A 13,471-nucleotide genomic window follows, 5' to 3' on the forward strand; every position below is an offset into this window, starting at 1 on the left:
AGCACTTTGTCAGCAGACTTGTGATGAAACTTAAGTGTGCGGAATATGCTCCCAAAAATGCTTAGAATCAGTTCTGCTAGATATTTTCTTCTCTAGAGACTGAGCAGAGAGTTGAGAACAATGAGTTTTTGCATTTTAATAATGGTCCAAAATTGAATTCCTGTTTGGGTGACCTTTAAAAAATATGTCTCCATGTAGTCTTCTGGGAGTCTGGAGACAGCAATCTCACTGAGACACACCTGGGATTTTTCTGAGGATTAAGGGGTTAATTGAAGATTTAAAAACAAACAAACAAAAACCAAACCAACAAACACCAAAACCAGATTTTGGTGGCAAAAATTCAATGTATTATAGTGTGCATTACTTGGACAATATTTTACTTATGTGGAAAGACCTTTGAAGAGCAGGAGTGATGTCATTATTATTGCATTTAGGGTGGTTAAATCAATGTACACATTTGTCTCCATTTGAAAAATGAGTTAGTGTTCCAAAGTACTTCAACAAACATTTGTTTCCTTGTATTTCAGCTACCTGACTGCAAATAACAACCAGAATTTCTTGTATACTGCAAGGCCTTTTTTGAAGAGAGCTGCTTTGGTGATAAGCTACGTAAGTATGAATAGACTTTACCATATATTTTTGTGTATTTGATGAGAATAACAATGCATAGTAGTATCCCAAAAGACTCAGAAATCTCAGGTAGTAGATCTTAATACAAAGTTAGACTTGGGAATTAGTCTAGAAAACTTCAGCTGTGCAGAAACAAGAATATTACTGTGTTTCCACTTCAAACCTTTTGATTGACAGTGGTTGCCCTTGCAACCATGTAATCATCTGCAGGTATTTCCTGCCCTAAATACATGGGACTCTGTGGCACTGGTCTGCCTTGTCAGTGACATGCTGTTAATGCCAGTGCAGGTAAGAGTCGTAAGAAAAACTGCTCAATGTGCTCCACACAGGACTCAACATGTTGCAGAGGAGAAAACAAGCACTTCCATGGGAATGCTCTGGGTGTGCAGCTCCCTGTGCTGCTCCAGGAGCCAGATCCCCTTGCTTGTCCTTTGACAAGTGGTTACCAGAAAGGTGAAGAAGTGGCAGCTTGCAGAAATCCTTCCAGCAATTAGGATTGTGCAGCATGAGAAGCACCAGTGGAGCTTGTCCTTGCACCTACACCAGCTTGGATAAGTGATAAGGACTTCTAAAACATCGCCCATGATTTTCCCCTCTGCTTTTAGGCAGAGGTCAGTAGCAAAATCCTGCAGTCTACACTGCAGCAGAGTGACAGATTTGTCCTGGAGAATGCTGCCCTTGTGGTGGGTACTGAGTGTGTCAGTAATGCAGACACAGAAGAGGGACACACAAAGTCACAGCATGCTCTGTGCTGAGGGTTGGCAGGTTTGTCCCCTGTGTAGGGTGGCAAACTTGAATTTTGGCTAAACTACCAAGCTGACTCGCTTTGCACAGCATGGAGAGCTATGCCAGCCAAACATTTGCTGGAGGCCTGAGCTCTTCTTAGTAGTGCATTGCTAACTGAGGTGTTCTTCTTTGAAGGTGATCCTCGTGTTGTATTTCCGCCTCTGGATAATGGGAGGTTCCATGCCAATGTTTTCAGAGCAGGACAATCCAGCCTCATTCTCACCGTATTTACTGACAAGGTATGATGACAGCAGTCAAGCAAAAGTTTTCAAAAGTGTGGTCTTGTTGTTACATTTTCCTACACTAAAATTGTTTGCAGATGACAATGAAAAAGACTTGTTGTGTTGCTGTAACTTAATTCTTGGTATTGCTCTGTCTGGAATAGAAAGCAACAGAACTGTTTGAGCCCCAAAGCACATTGCAGGTCCTGCAGGGTTGTATTACAGGCGCTTTCTTACTGAGAAATGTGTGCTTATTTTTATGCAAAGCCCAAAGAATATACTTTAGTTGCCTGAGCACAGGACTGGAAAGCCCAGTAACTAAGGCATAATCCTAAATCTTAAAACTGGCTGCTCCTGAGATATAGGATGGAAGCATGCAGAGTTTTGGTTTCAACTGAAGTTTGTATAAAAAGGGGGTGACCATGCTTCTTGGTGTAATATCAGTGACTGAGCAGTGAATGTGGATGCACCACGAGTGTTTGCTCTGTTTAACTACTGAAAGACACTTTGGAGACTTCTGGAGGAATTTCTTGATGTCTCAAATGAAAATGGGAGCAGTCTTCCTATGTGTCAGTTCTGGCCTTGCTGGCTCCTGATTCCACTAGTGAAATTGCAGCTGAGACACAGGTTAAGATCGAACAATTCTTATTCAACATCTGCTCAGAATTGGACAGGATCTCATTTGGGGAACCTTTATGATAACGTGGCAACAGCTCCTATTACCATCAATGCTAAAAGTGCTTCCAGGAAGCACATTGTCTTAGTTGGAAAGCTCTGACGTGTTTGTTTCTAGTGGAGTTACTAATATCAGACTCAGTGCAGCACAGCATGAAGGATTTGCTGCTGTCCCTTTTTGATATGTTTATGTTGAGATAGGGTCACCAGGTCACAAATGATCCTGGCCTAATTTCAGTTACCTCTTCTGTGCTGCATGTGTTCTTTTGCGTGTTTGTCTCTTTGCCTCTTGTAATGACAGAGGAGGGTTTTCTAAACCCAAAAGCCAAGTCATTCTCAGGGTATGAAACAGTGACTATTTTTACCACTGGCACTGTGGATTTTATTAACAGCCTTAGGAAAAACAAGTCAGAGTGCTGTTGGCTGAGGTCCTTCCTTGGCCCCAGCAGCAGACCTGGCTTCACCTGCAGTACAGTAACACCTACCTACTCCAAAGCTAATTAAGGAAATCTATTCCAGTAAAAAGCAGTATTACTGTTCTGAAGGGATTCTAAAACCCTTTAATTATCCCTGTTCTTCCATTTCTACTGAGCTTGATCTTAATCCTCATTTTAGCCAATTTACCCAGAAGTCTTTATCCTCTATTCGGGAAACCCATGCCTTCAGCAGGTGTCAGTGCCAGTCCTGCAGGTACACCGAGACCCAGTGACCATCTTTGAACTGACAGCCCACAATGCACCCTCTGACCCTTGTATTGGCAACAAACCTTTTCCTTCCTCCTCTGTCAGACTCAAGCTGTAACTCTCATTTGTGACTTTATCTTGCTGTGACCAAAGCTGAAGCTATTGCTGCCCAACTGGCATTGTGCCAGTCATCCCAAGTGCAGGACTTGCATCTCAGGTGGAGCTGGCAAGGTTCAAGTGGCATAAGGTGTGGTTTCCAGGAAAGTCTAGGAAAATGGTTCTGCCCTTCTCTCTGCTCTTGTGAGGCCCCTCCTGGCACACTGCATCCAGCTCTGGGGTACTTAGCACAGTAAATACATGGACCTGTTGGAATGAGTCCAGAGGAGGGCTGCAGTTTGTGTTGATGGTCCAGCTTCAGAGAAGCTCCTAAGCAGGGTGTGTTCCTCAGCTGTGGACAGCTACAGTAGCAGCAGCATGTGAAGAGCTGGTGTGGGAAGCTTTTAATGAGGTTTTGAAGGCAGTAATTAGGATACAGCAAAATGTTAACTGCAAGTTGGGTTGAGTTGGGAAGAAGGCAGTGGAAGAGCTGAGTTTGGCGTTGAGACCAGAAACTAAAAGAAAGATCAGTTTTGGGTAGTGCTCTTGAAGTGATTAGTAACATTGTTATTGTAGTTGAAGCAAGGGTTAGTCTCAGGCTGTGGGCAAGTTGTTTTGTAACTCTGAAGATTATTTAGGGTCACAAATGAGTGTTTTCTGTTTTCAAAGAGTTGTCTTTATTTGAGCTGGAAATGTGGTTTTTGTGCATGTCTCGCCAGGGTAAATGTTATGCTTTTCAAGAGAGTTGAAAATTATTCTGAGACTTGGCCAGCTCTGTAGGACTAGAAGGAAGGCTGATAACAGTGGAATAAAAAAGAAAAACAGTGGCAAACCTTTGTGAAATCCATGAAGTTAGATCTGGAGCTGGGTCTGGGCTAACACAAGATGAACCCAAGGGAGCACTGAAGCTTTGGCAGTGTTTATTGGTGCCACCATTAGGGGTAGGTGTCACTTAGGGGGATGAAGTAGCAGTGACTTGTGAGGTCAGAATCTGTGACCCCTTAGAGCTGATACAGCACAGGACTGGGGGTGTGAGAGGTCTGTGCATCCATGACTGTGGGGAGGAGGGGAGCATGTAGAATGTAGAACTTTGGGTGGATCAAAGGGATCTAAGAGGAGGCAGGTTCCAAGCAAGCCAAGGAAGTGACATGCAACAGGTAGCTGAGCTGGGAGCTTCTTCCTGCAAGACACCAGGAGTGTGCTGAACATTTATGCAGGCTCAAAGAGAGATTTGTCAAGTTGAAATAAGAAATCCAGGCTACTAAATATGCAGAGACCACATCCAACTCCCCAGCTAGGAACTGGGGGAAAATGATCATCTTATATGCTTTACTTGGCATGGACTTCTGGTCACTGCTGGATGGACCTTTGATGTGGCTCACTTTGGCCCTAGAAAATGCCTACGTGTTCTATGTAACTTGTCTCCAATCTTGGACAACACAAATGTATAAATTAAAGTAGACAGATAATGATTTATTTAACAATTGAAGGGGATAATATGCTGAAATAATGACAGTTTTTCAGTCTTTAAAAACAGTAATCTGTTCAGCAAGATCACTAAATTACTGTTGTTAAAATTACATGAGATATTCCCAAATACCTCAAAGCTTAGTGGCATAAATGAGAGTCACATTTCCATGGCCTTCAAAGTGTTCCTTGGCAAAGGTGGTCTGAGAAGATGAGATGTGTCTGTCATTGCCTTTCTCAGTGGAGGCAGAAATTAAAGTGTTGGGAATCCTGCTATTCCTAAGCCCTGCCATGAAAGCCTGTCTATCCAGGCTGTTGTGCACTGCAGGATTACTGTCTCCAGTGGCCTTACCTTAAAGAACACAGACTTTGATCTCAAAATCTGCTATGGGTAGGCAATATTTGAGATAAAAAAACCAATCCCAAACCTCTGTTTGAACATTCTTGCTTGTATCAGACAGAATTTGAGGGAGAATACAGCTAGAAAGGTTTTGAGGGCTACCCAGTTTTATATAAACAATGTACCAAAAGTGCAGCTCCAGAGTTAGGAGGGTGTTGAGTGGAGGACTGGCATGCTTCAGACATTTTGCACAGTGTTTTTTTCTTCTACCCTTCTTGAGGGGAAAGAAGTAGGAGGCCTCTGGATAAGCAGATTTTATTACCAGTACTGTGGCAAGACAAGGGAAAAAAATCATTGTGTAGCACATCTCAAGCTGTGTCAAACAGATTAAATCTTACATGTAATTTCTATTTAAAAGCCTGTTTTTTAAAAAAAACTATGTCTTTGGGAGTCAAGTTATATTAATTTCTGTTGGCATTTGCCTTGTGATCTCTGGTGGCTGATCACCCTGGGCATGAAGCAGGTTATTTGTGGTGCTTCCTTAAATAGTTAATGCACTTCTACTTGGGCTGCCTTGAGATAACATTGTCCTGTGGTTGAACTGCTCTCTCTGTAAGCTGGCTTTCTGTATTGCTTTGCTGTTTCAATCAGGTAAATGAGAATTCAGTGCTGCAGAAAGCTGGAGAAGTGCTTATACATAAAAACTGGCACATAATCCTTTTCACAGAGATTTATGACTGTTTTCTGAGCAATGCATTTATTTAATCATCCCAGTTGTAACTTCAAAGGGAATGAACTACCGAGAGGCAAACCATGGACCTGTGCTGGGAAAATGGGTCCCTGTGCCAGCCCATTCTGCCAAGGAAATAGAAGTCAAGTGTAGCAACTACTTTGATATGGTGTTTTCATGGACCTTAGGCTAGAAAATAGCATTAAAACAGACCCCTGTGATATATCAGCTCTTAATCGGCCAGGCTTGCACACGCTGCCTGGGTGGTGAAGTTCTGCCTGGTTTGTCAGTGCTTTCTGTTGTGTTCTCAAAGGTGTTTAAGTTCAGCCCTATGTGTAATATCTGCAGGCATCCAGCAGTCAGGGATCACTTCTAACAAAAGGGAGAACAGCAGTGTTGGTGAAAATTCCTCTCATGCCTACCCAGGGGCCACACATTAAGTGTAAGCTCTAGTCTTTATTCCTGTAGGTGTTGGGAGTTGGGGGAAGGCCTGGCTGGAAAATGGTGCTCCAAAGGAAAGGCCACCCTGCAGAGAGGGTGGCACTCCCAGAGCCACAGGAAGGATTTCAGCATCTCTCTCATCCAGGTGTTCTTGGTGTGATGAGCAGACCCTGGTAGTGCTGCTCTGGGATTTGGCAGGCATTTCATGGCCGTGGTGCTCGCTGCAAGTGCTGGTGACACAGCAAGGCTTCCCTGCCAGAGTCTGCAGAGTCTGGAGCAGAGAGGCTGCAGCCAAAGCAGAGCATATTGACTCCTACAGGCCATGTATTTTGCTTTCCAAAATACTTCCACACAGAAGGGGTAGAGAGTGGCCAGTCTCTGAGACAAAGCAGCGTGCCCAGAAGGTCCCTTTGGCTCCCACCAGCATTGGGTGGGTAATGTTCTGGGATACAATGAGCCATTTTCAGAAACAGTATTCCAGTGGGTTTATGAGGTCTGTTTTTTAATTTCTTGAGGATCTCAGTGGCTGTCCACAGAACCCTCCATCTACTGCTGCCTCAGTGATCCTCTTCTGAAGCAGTTGCCCACTGCTGGGCACTGCTGATGAGTTTGGGCTGCACGACTCTGGAACATGCTGCTGTCATTGAGGAGCTGAGGGTCAGGTGTGCTCATAAGGGATGTCCTCACCCACAGCACACAGGGGTTTGCAGAGGGAAAACACTGCAAACTCAATCCCAGGTTTTCCAGCACTGGGATTCTGACAGGAGGCTTGGATTTCACTGGAAACTCATAGCCTCTTTCAAAGTATTCTAGAGAATTCAGTATTTTTCAGATTCTTAGCCACAGAGTTGAAACAACTGAGAGAGAGCCATTAACCAGAGTAAAGCTCTTCAGGCTGTGTAGCTATAGAAGACAACATCTCTGCTTTTCCCCATGTCCGGGGTGCACACAAGCCCACCTTCCAGAGGAGTTACCTTGCTATTCAGCAAGCTGCAGCTCTCTGTTTATCCCTAGGTGTCTTTCCTACTCTTGTCCCTCTACTGCTTGGCAGCTCTTTTCTCTAAATGCAAGAGGTTTGATGAAAGGGAAGACACAGATACTTTTCTAGTATTTTCCGTCTAATACTTGCATTTGGAGGTTAAATGGAATTTGTCTGTCTGCTGCTTGTTTGTGTTGTTTACTCCACTATCTCTGAACGAGCTGGATAGACAGAGTGGGAATTTTTTTCTTCTAAGGCTGAAAAGAATATGTTTAGGCTGAGCAGAAAAATATACAGAGCAGAAAAATAAACTCATGTGGGAAGGTATGACTGGACTGGGAGTTCCCTAGGGGGAGTGTAAATATTACAGTTTCAAGGCAATATCCAAAATACCACCACCTGGTTATAATTGCAGCCACATGTGTCCTAGGGGAGGGCATTATTGTGAACTGACTTGTCAAACACACTTGGGTTTAGGGCTTTGTAAGAGGATGAAGAGAGCCTTGAGCTGAAATCAGTTCAGCTGTTAATACAAATGAGAAGCTCTTTTCCCTAATAAAAAAGCTCTTCTTACCTTTGTAGTGAACTGAAACCTCCCCGAGTGCCTGGCCGTGTGCAGGTAGTGTGAGAAGAGCAAAACCACAGGTTCTGTGACTTCTGAAAGGGCAAAAATGGTATTCCTACTTCTGTTTAAGATCCCCACCTTTTTCCCCAAAAAAAGAAAGATCCTCCCCTTCTTTTTTCCCCAAGTACTAATTAAGTGCACTTATTTACCTGCCTTCTAGATAGGTCCATTTTTTCCCAACCAGGAGAATGTTTTGCCTTTACTTTGCTAAAATCCCCAGTGCTGGGAGATGTTTCACTTGCAGGTGGGTACCCTGCTGGGCCTTTGTGGGTAGGGTTGTCTGCCAGGAATGGGATGGGTTGGCTCAGAGCTGGGTGGCTGGTAGGTTGCAGCACAGTATGCTCAAAAAATAGAAAAGTAAGGATTACTGGCTCCCACTTTTCCATGCAGCTTTGGTGGGATAGAGCTTTGTGGTCAGAACTTTGTGATCACTCTTGTAGCACAGTTTTAGAAAGAAATCTATAATCTCAGTCCCTGGGTACTGTGGGGAGAAAGCTTAAACTGCTCCGAAATCAGAAATGACAGGAAACACCTCATAAATTTCTATAAATCTTGTTTTTTTACCTAGTCTGTCATTCCTTGTGCTCTGACTGCCTGGGTTTGGCAAAGCTGAGATGAAGGCTTTTCCAAGCTCATTGGTCTCTAGTATAGCAATGAGTAACAGACAATTACTCAAGTATTTTCCTGTCATATTGTTATGGCTTTGAGTGGTAGCCTTTGCATTCATTTTTGCAGCAGAAACAATCAGTTCAGATAGTTGTTTTCTGCAACAAGTTCTAGATATGAGTCATCCTGTATTTATCTCAAAGCATGCAATAGAACATTGAAACTAAAAAAATTAAAACTAAACAAACTGGATTGTCATGACAACGCTGGCTACCTACAGGAGGAACTGTGTTTTTCTGAGCATGCCAGAGATGATCAGAATTGAAAAGAACACTTGATACCCACTGAAACGTGGATTTCCATGTTGAATTTGCAAATAAAAAAATTGCTGCAATGCAAATGCTGTTACCTGGCTTGGGGGAAAACTGTTTGCCAGTTAAGAGGCAGAATCTTCCAGTCACCTCACCAGTAATACTCTGATTTTCACAGGATTAAATGAGAGAGTGGGAGATGCTACAGGCAGGATTTTTCTCCCTTGGAATTCCAGCAGACACCAGAAACAATATCAAGAAGATCATTAATTTAAAATGTAATTCACTCAGTCAACTAATTATAAGAAAATACTCTTGTTGCCATTTTCAGGTAGGCTGCTGAAATGTAATTAGCTCCTGGAGTGATTTCAGAATCTTCAAGTCTTTTCAAAATTTGCAAATTAGTTCCTTGAGGTGCCAGCTTTGGTAAGAGGTTTCTTCCAAACTTTCTCCCGTGTTCAGCTTTCTCCTTAGGCTTGTGATATGAGAGCCACATTTCTGTGAAGGACTATCATATGCTTTTGAGAGCCATAATAAAAAGCAGCACTGGATTGTCAGTAACTATTATTAGCATCTTGTTATTTTTCTGTTCCTAGTACACGGAATAGCGATCGTTTATAAGTACTTTATTTTATACAGCCATCCATCATGTTCGGGGACAGGTTACCAATGCTGAAGGCATATCCAAACTTTTACTTGACTCAGAGCCTGCTGAAGGCTTTGTTGCTGCTTACAAATGCCTCCAAAAGTCAGGCAGTGCCTGCATGGATCTCGGTTGCTGTGACAGCTGAAGTCACGTTCAGAGAGGGAGCTCGGGCTCAGCCAAGAGATGTGGCCAAGGGTTCTCCAGGAGGGTGTCTGCAGAGGCCAGTGAACTGACTGTACACAGGTGGTGATGGTTGTCACAGGCTTTAAAATGTTTCACTGCTGTTGGAGGAGAGTATTTAAAGACTAATTATTGCCATAGCAGAACGGGAGCAATTGTTTTCCTTTAGGAGCTGCCTCTGGCAACAAGCTGTGCACGTGGCTCCCAAGGAAGACTGAACCCTCACAAGCACTTGAAAATAGGCACTTGTTTAAAACCTGTCCTGATCAGTCAGTGGCCTGCAATTCTTTTCCCATCTTCAACAGCAGATTGTCCTACCTTTCCAGCAGAAATGCATTAACTCACACTGATCTGGCTACTCTGAGTAACTCTGAAATTAGGTGGACTCAATTTGTTATGGCAGCAAACTGTTTATTTACTCTGTGCTGTGTAAGGATCTATCAGCTCCTGCCTTATCAGTAAAGATGCAGAAATGCAACTAGTCTGTCCTTAACTGCAATGCTGCAGTTTGCAAAGATCCCAAATGTCATCTTGTTCCTTCCCACCCAGCAGCCCAGTCTGAGTAAGCAGGGGAGGGTTTTCTGATGTGTGTTGTGGTTTGCATACAAACTTCTATGAATATTGTGATGTTTTTTGAAAATGTTAATATGCCAGGGGATAAAAGGACACTCCCTCCAAAAACTGGATTCTCCTAAAGCATCAAGTGCAAAACCAACTCAGTGCTTCTGGAAATCCTGTCAAATATACATACTTGTAGTAACGACATCATATACCATGACATTATTCAGATTTGTCTAAATAGACATTCTTTTGTTTTAATAACAAAACCAGAAATTAATCTCAGTTTGGCTGTGAAGTAAGTAGCTGTAAATAAATACTGGCAGCCTTTTCTGAGCTGATGTGTTGAGGGTGATGGAGAAGTCTATTTTATTGTGGCTGAGCAGAGGTGGGTCAGGCCACACATAATGTCACAAGTGAGTGACTTGGTGTGATTAAGTCTCACAAGATTTTGTATTGCTGTGTTTCTCTGTAATGTGTGCCAGAAGGGTTGGTGACTAGAAAACACATTTGTTTCTTTAGAAAGAACCAACAATCAAAATTTTAAGAATCGTTTGAGCAAAATTAGGTTATATTTTTGAGGGATGTTCTCTTAAATAGGAATTGGCTTTTTAATCACTGCCTCTGTTAAGAGAAGATGGATCTTCTTTCTTTCCCTTTTGTTTAGTACCTCAGGGTGGGGAAGGTGAGGAAAGTGCAGGGGATGGAAGAGAAGTGTATCAAATGGCTGAAAACCTTAAAAATGTGGGAATATTCCACTTATCAGAATTGGGAGTTTGGAAAGATGTGTGGGAAAATGAGGATGTGCCTCTGTGACTGTTTACAATGAAACATTCCAGCTCAGTAAGCCTCCTTGCTTTTGGGTCACTGTGCTGCTGGAGACATTTGTTTTTTGAATGAGAAGAGAAACTGATATCCTCACTTTGTAGTTATTTAAATATGTTTTCACAGGAATTTAGGGCCCAACACCCATCTGGGAGCTTCCTGCCTGGAGTCATACTTAGCTTCAGTGTCTTATCATTCTGCCACAAATCTAATGTTGTCAGTGCTGTTGTAGGGAGCTGCAATTTGACCACAAAGGGCCATGTTTGTAAGTGGCAAGTGAGACAATCCTCTGTCTACATGCCTTGACATTTCTGCTGTCCTTTGTTACCATTTTAATAAACCTGCAAGGTACCATGGCAACTGGGTGGCAACAGCTGCTGAAGCAGGCTCAGATGGAAGAAATCCTATGCAGGATAGGATGCAATTTTTTCCTTTTTTTGAGTATTTGCCATTTTCAGTGCTGTGTACGATATGGACTGTTCCATTTGCTGTCTCTTAGAAGGCTGTCACAATTTTACTTGGTTGACTTCACGATTACTGGAATAAACAATCTGCAGTCTCTTGTACTTAAAACTATTTCAACTTTGATGCACTTTTTGGCAAGTAGATGCCAAGAAGCAAAAGCCTGGGGCAGAGAGGGATGTTAGTTTGATTTGGTTTTTTTTCTTGTTTTCCTCAACCCAGTGGCACACATGCTGTTCTTTCTCAGTCCTTTGAAAACCCTGCATACTTCCAAGAGGGCAGCATGCTCCCCATTTCCATTCCACATTAATTTCCTCTCTGGTGAGAATAACAGTTATTGAGGATTACAACAATTTGAAATCCCTACTTCCCCATCACTTCTGTGGCACATTTCATGCAATCTGGCCCTAGCCCTAAGAAACTGCAATGGGTTCAGCTAAGAATCACTCTGCCCTTCCTTTCTTCTGTATTTTCTCTCTGTTCCTTGATTTGCAAAGAGAAAAGAGAGAAGGGTCTGACTTTAAGTTCTCCATGTTGTGCAGATAGAAGAAATCCTAAATTGTAAGTTAAACCCAGCTATAGGGATATTTTGTATTGCAGCAGTGATGCAGTGAAGTGTGTAAAATTCAATATATATGTATGTACCTGTTTTTTTAGTTATTAATTTATTGTTTAAACTGGCAGAAAGTCACTTAAAAAATCTAACATTCAAATGGGACTTGAAGTTCTGTTAGTTTTCCAAAGACTGGTGCCTAGAAACCAGGTAAATACTACTGATTTTATGTTATTTCTTCAGGTGCCCTCACCTATGTAGCATCTCTGTTGACAGAGAGGTGTGGTGCTGCCTGTTGGTGCAGTGTTGTTGATTAGTTGCTTTTTGTTGCTTCCTCCTCCCGTGTGGTATGTGGTAAATGCCAACGGAAGATGTTTCCTGTGCTGGCAGTCATTCCATGTATTGCGTTACTTGTTTTCATTTGCAGGTTTTTAACCTATTCCTACCTTCTGGCCTTCAATGCGTGGCTGCTGCTGGCACCGATCACGCTGTGCTACGACTGGCAGGTGGGCAGCATTCCTTTGGTCGAGTCCATCTGGGATGTGAGGAACTTAGCCACGGTGTTCCTGGTGCTGGTGATGACATTACTCAGCCTACACTGCATTGCTGCATTCAAGGTAACACCAAGAGCCATGCAACACAACATAAAAAGAAAATAAATTTAAAAATATTTTGTTTCCGGGTCTTCAGATGAAATGGTTGGTAAGCACATATTTTCCTCTGGAATGCATTGGAGTGAGGTGAAAAATCATTCCAGTAATAACTAATGCAGGCAAGCTCAACTGATGAAAATGTCTCTCTAGCTGAATGTCTCAGTCTTTAATTGGTCTGATTTGAGGGCAGAACTTGGCCCGGACTCCTGCATTCAATTATTGTTAATGATCCAAACCCCACTGAAGTTGTTAAGCATCTCTGCCTCTCCCATAGTCATTAAGCTTTTTGTCACTTACTTCAAACAGGACTGGGAACTGTCATCTGCTGAGCCTTTTGAAAATAAAATCGATTCTTCTATTTGCACTTTTGCTATGTTTCTAAAACCTAAACACTGGACATATCTCAATGAGGAGATTCTTTTTCAGCAGAGTAATGGAATGTGGGAAATTGGAAATGACCCGGAAATTGTTCTTTAGTGTAAATGATACAGTTGGTAAGCCATACTTCCCAATTCAGCATTTCAGAAGTACCATTAATCATATTGAATAAATGAAAGTGAGGTTGTATAAGCCTTGTCAGAAGTCAGATACACACACTTCCATGGAAGGGTCTTTTTTGTGGATCATAGGGAGTTACCAGCTGTTTCTCTTTCAGGTGAGTTGTGGAAGGAGAGGTGTCAGTAGTCACTTTGGAAATAGTACAAAAGTTTCTCTTCCTTAAATGTATGTATGGCTGAAAAGCATAGTTGAAGGGTGTCAGGTTTTTAATACCTGTGTCATGCTAAAGCGTGCAGGTCATGTACATTTTCAGTCTACCCTGACAGTCTTCCTTGTGCTCCTGATAAGAGACAGAAAATGAACCAAAACAGTTTGAGACTGCAGGGTTACTAATTTCGAGAATACATTCACAGATGCTGTATGGGAAGTATGGGAAAACACCCTATTAGGTATTCACCACTTCTACCTGCAGGTTGTACATCATCTTGTATTCATTCTGCCTTCAT

The 13,471-nt window shown here is 42.5% G+C and overlaps 1 protein-coding gene across 7 annotated transcripts in view; it reads left to right on the top strand.

Moving 5' to 3' along the window:
- Positions 1–13,471, top strand: part of TMTC1 (transmembrane O-mannosyltransferase targeting cadherins 1) — a 136,274-nt gene that overhangs the window by 51,900 nt on the left and 70,903 nt on the right. For all 7 annotated transcript variants that reach the window (XM_085569002.1, XM_031507960.3, XM_085569003.1 and 4 more), the window contains 3 exons: positions 528–609; positions 1,552–1,655; positions 12,242–12,431. In XM_085569002.1, the coding sequence (XP_085425128.1) occupies positions 528–609; positions 1,552–1,655; positions 12,242–12,431 (376 nt within the window). The remainder of the gene's footprint in view (positions 1–527; positions 610–1,551; positions 1,656–12,241; positions 12,432–13,471) is intronic.

The sequence above is a fragment of the Lonchura striata genome, chromosome 1A (assembly GCF_050655825.1).
Source record: "Lonchura striata isolate lonStrDom1 chromosome 1A, ASM5065582v1, whole genome shotgun sequence".
Taxonomy (NCBI): Eukaryota; Metazoa; Chordata; class Aves; order Passeriformes; family Estrildidae; genus Lonchura; species Lonchura striata.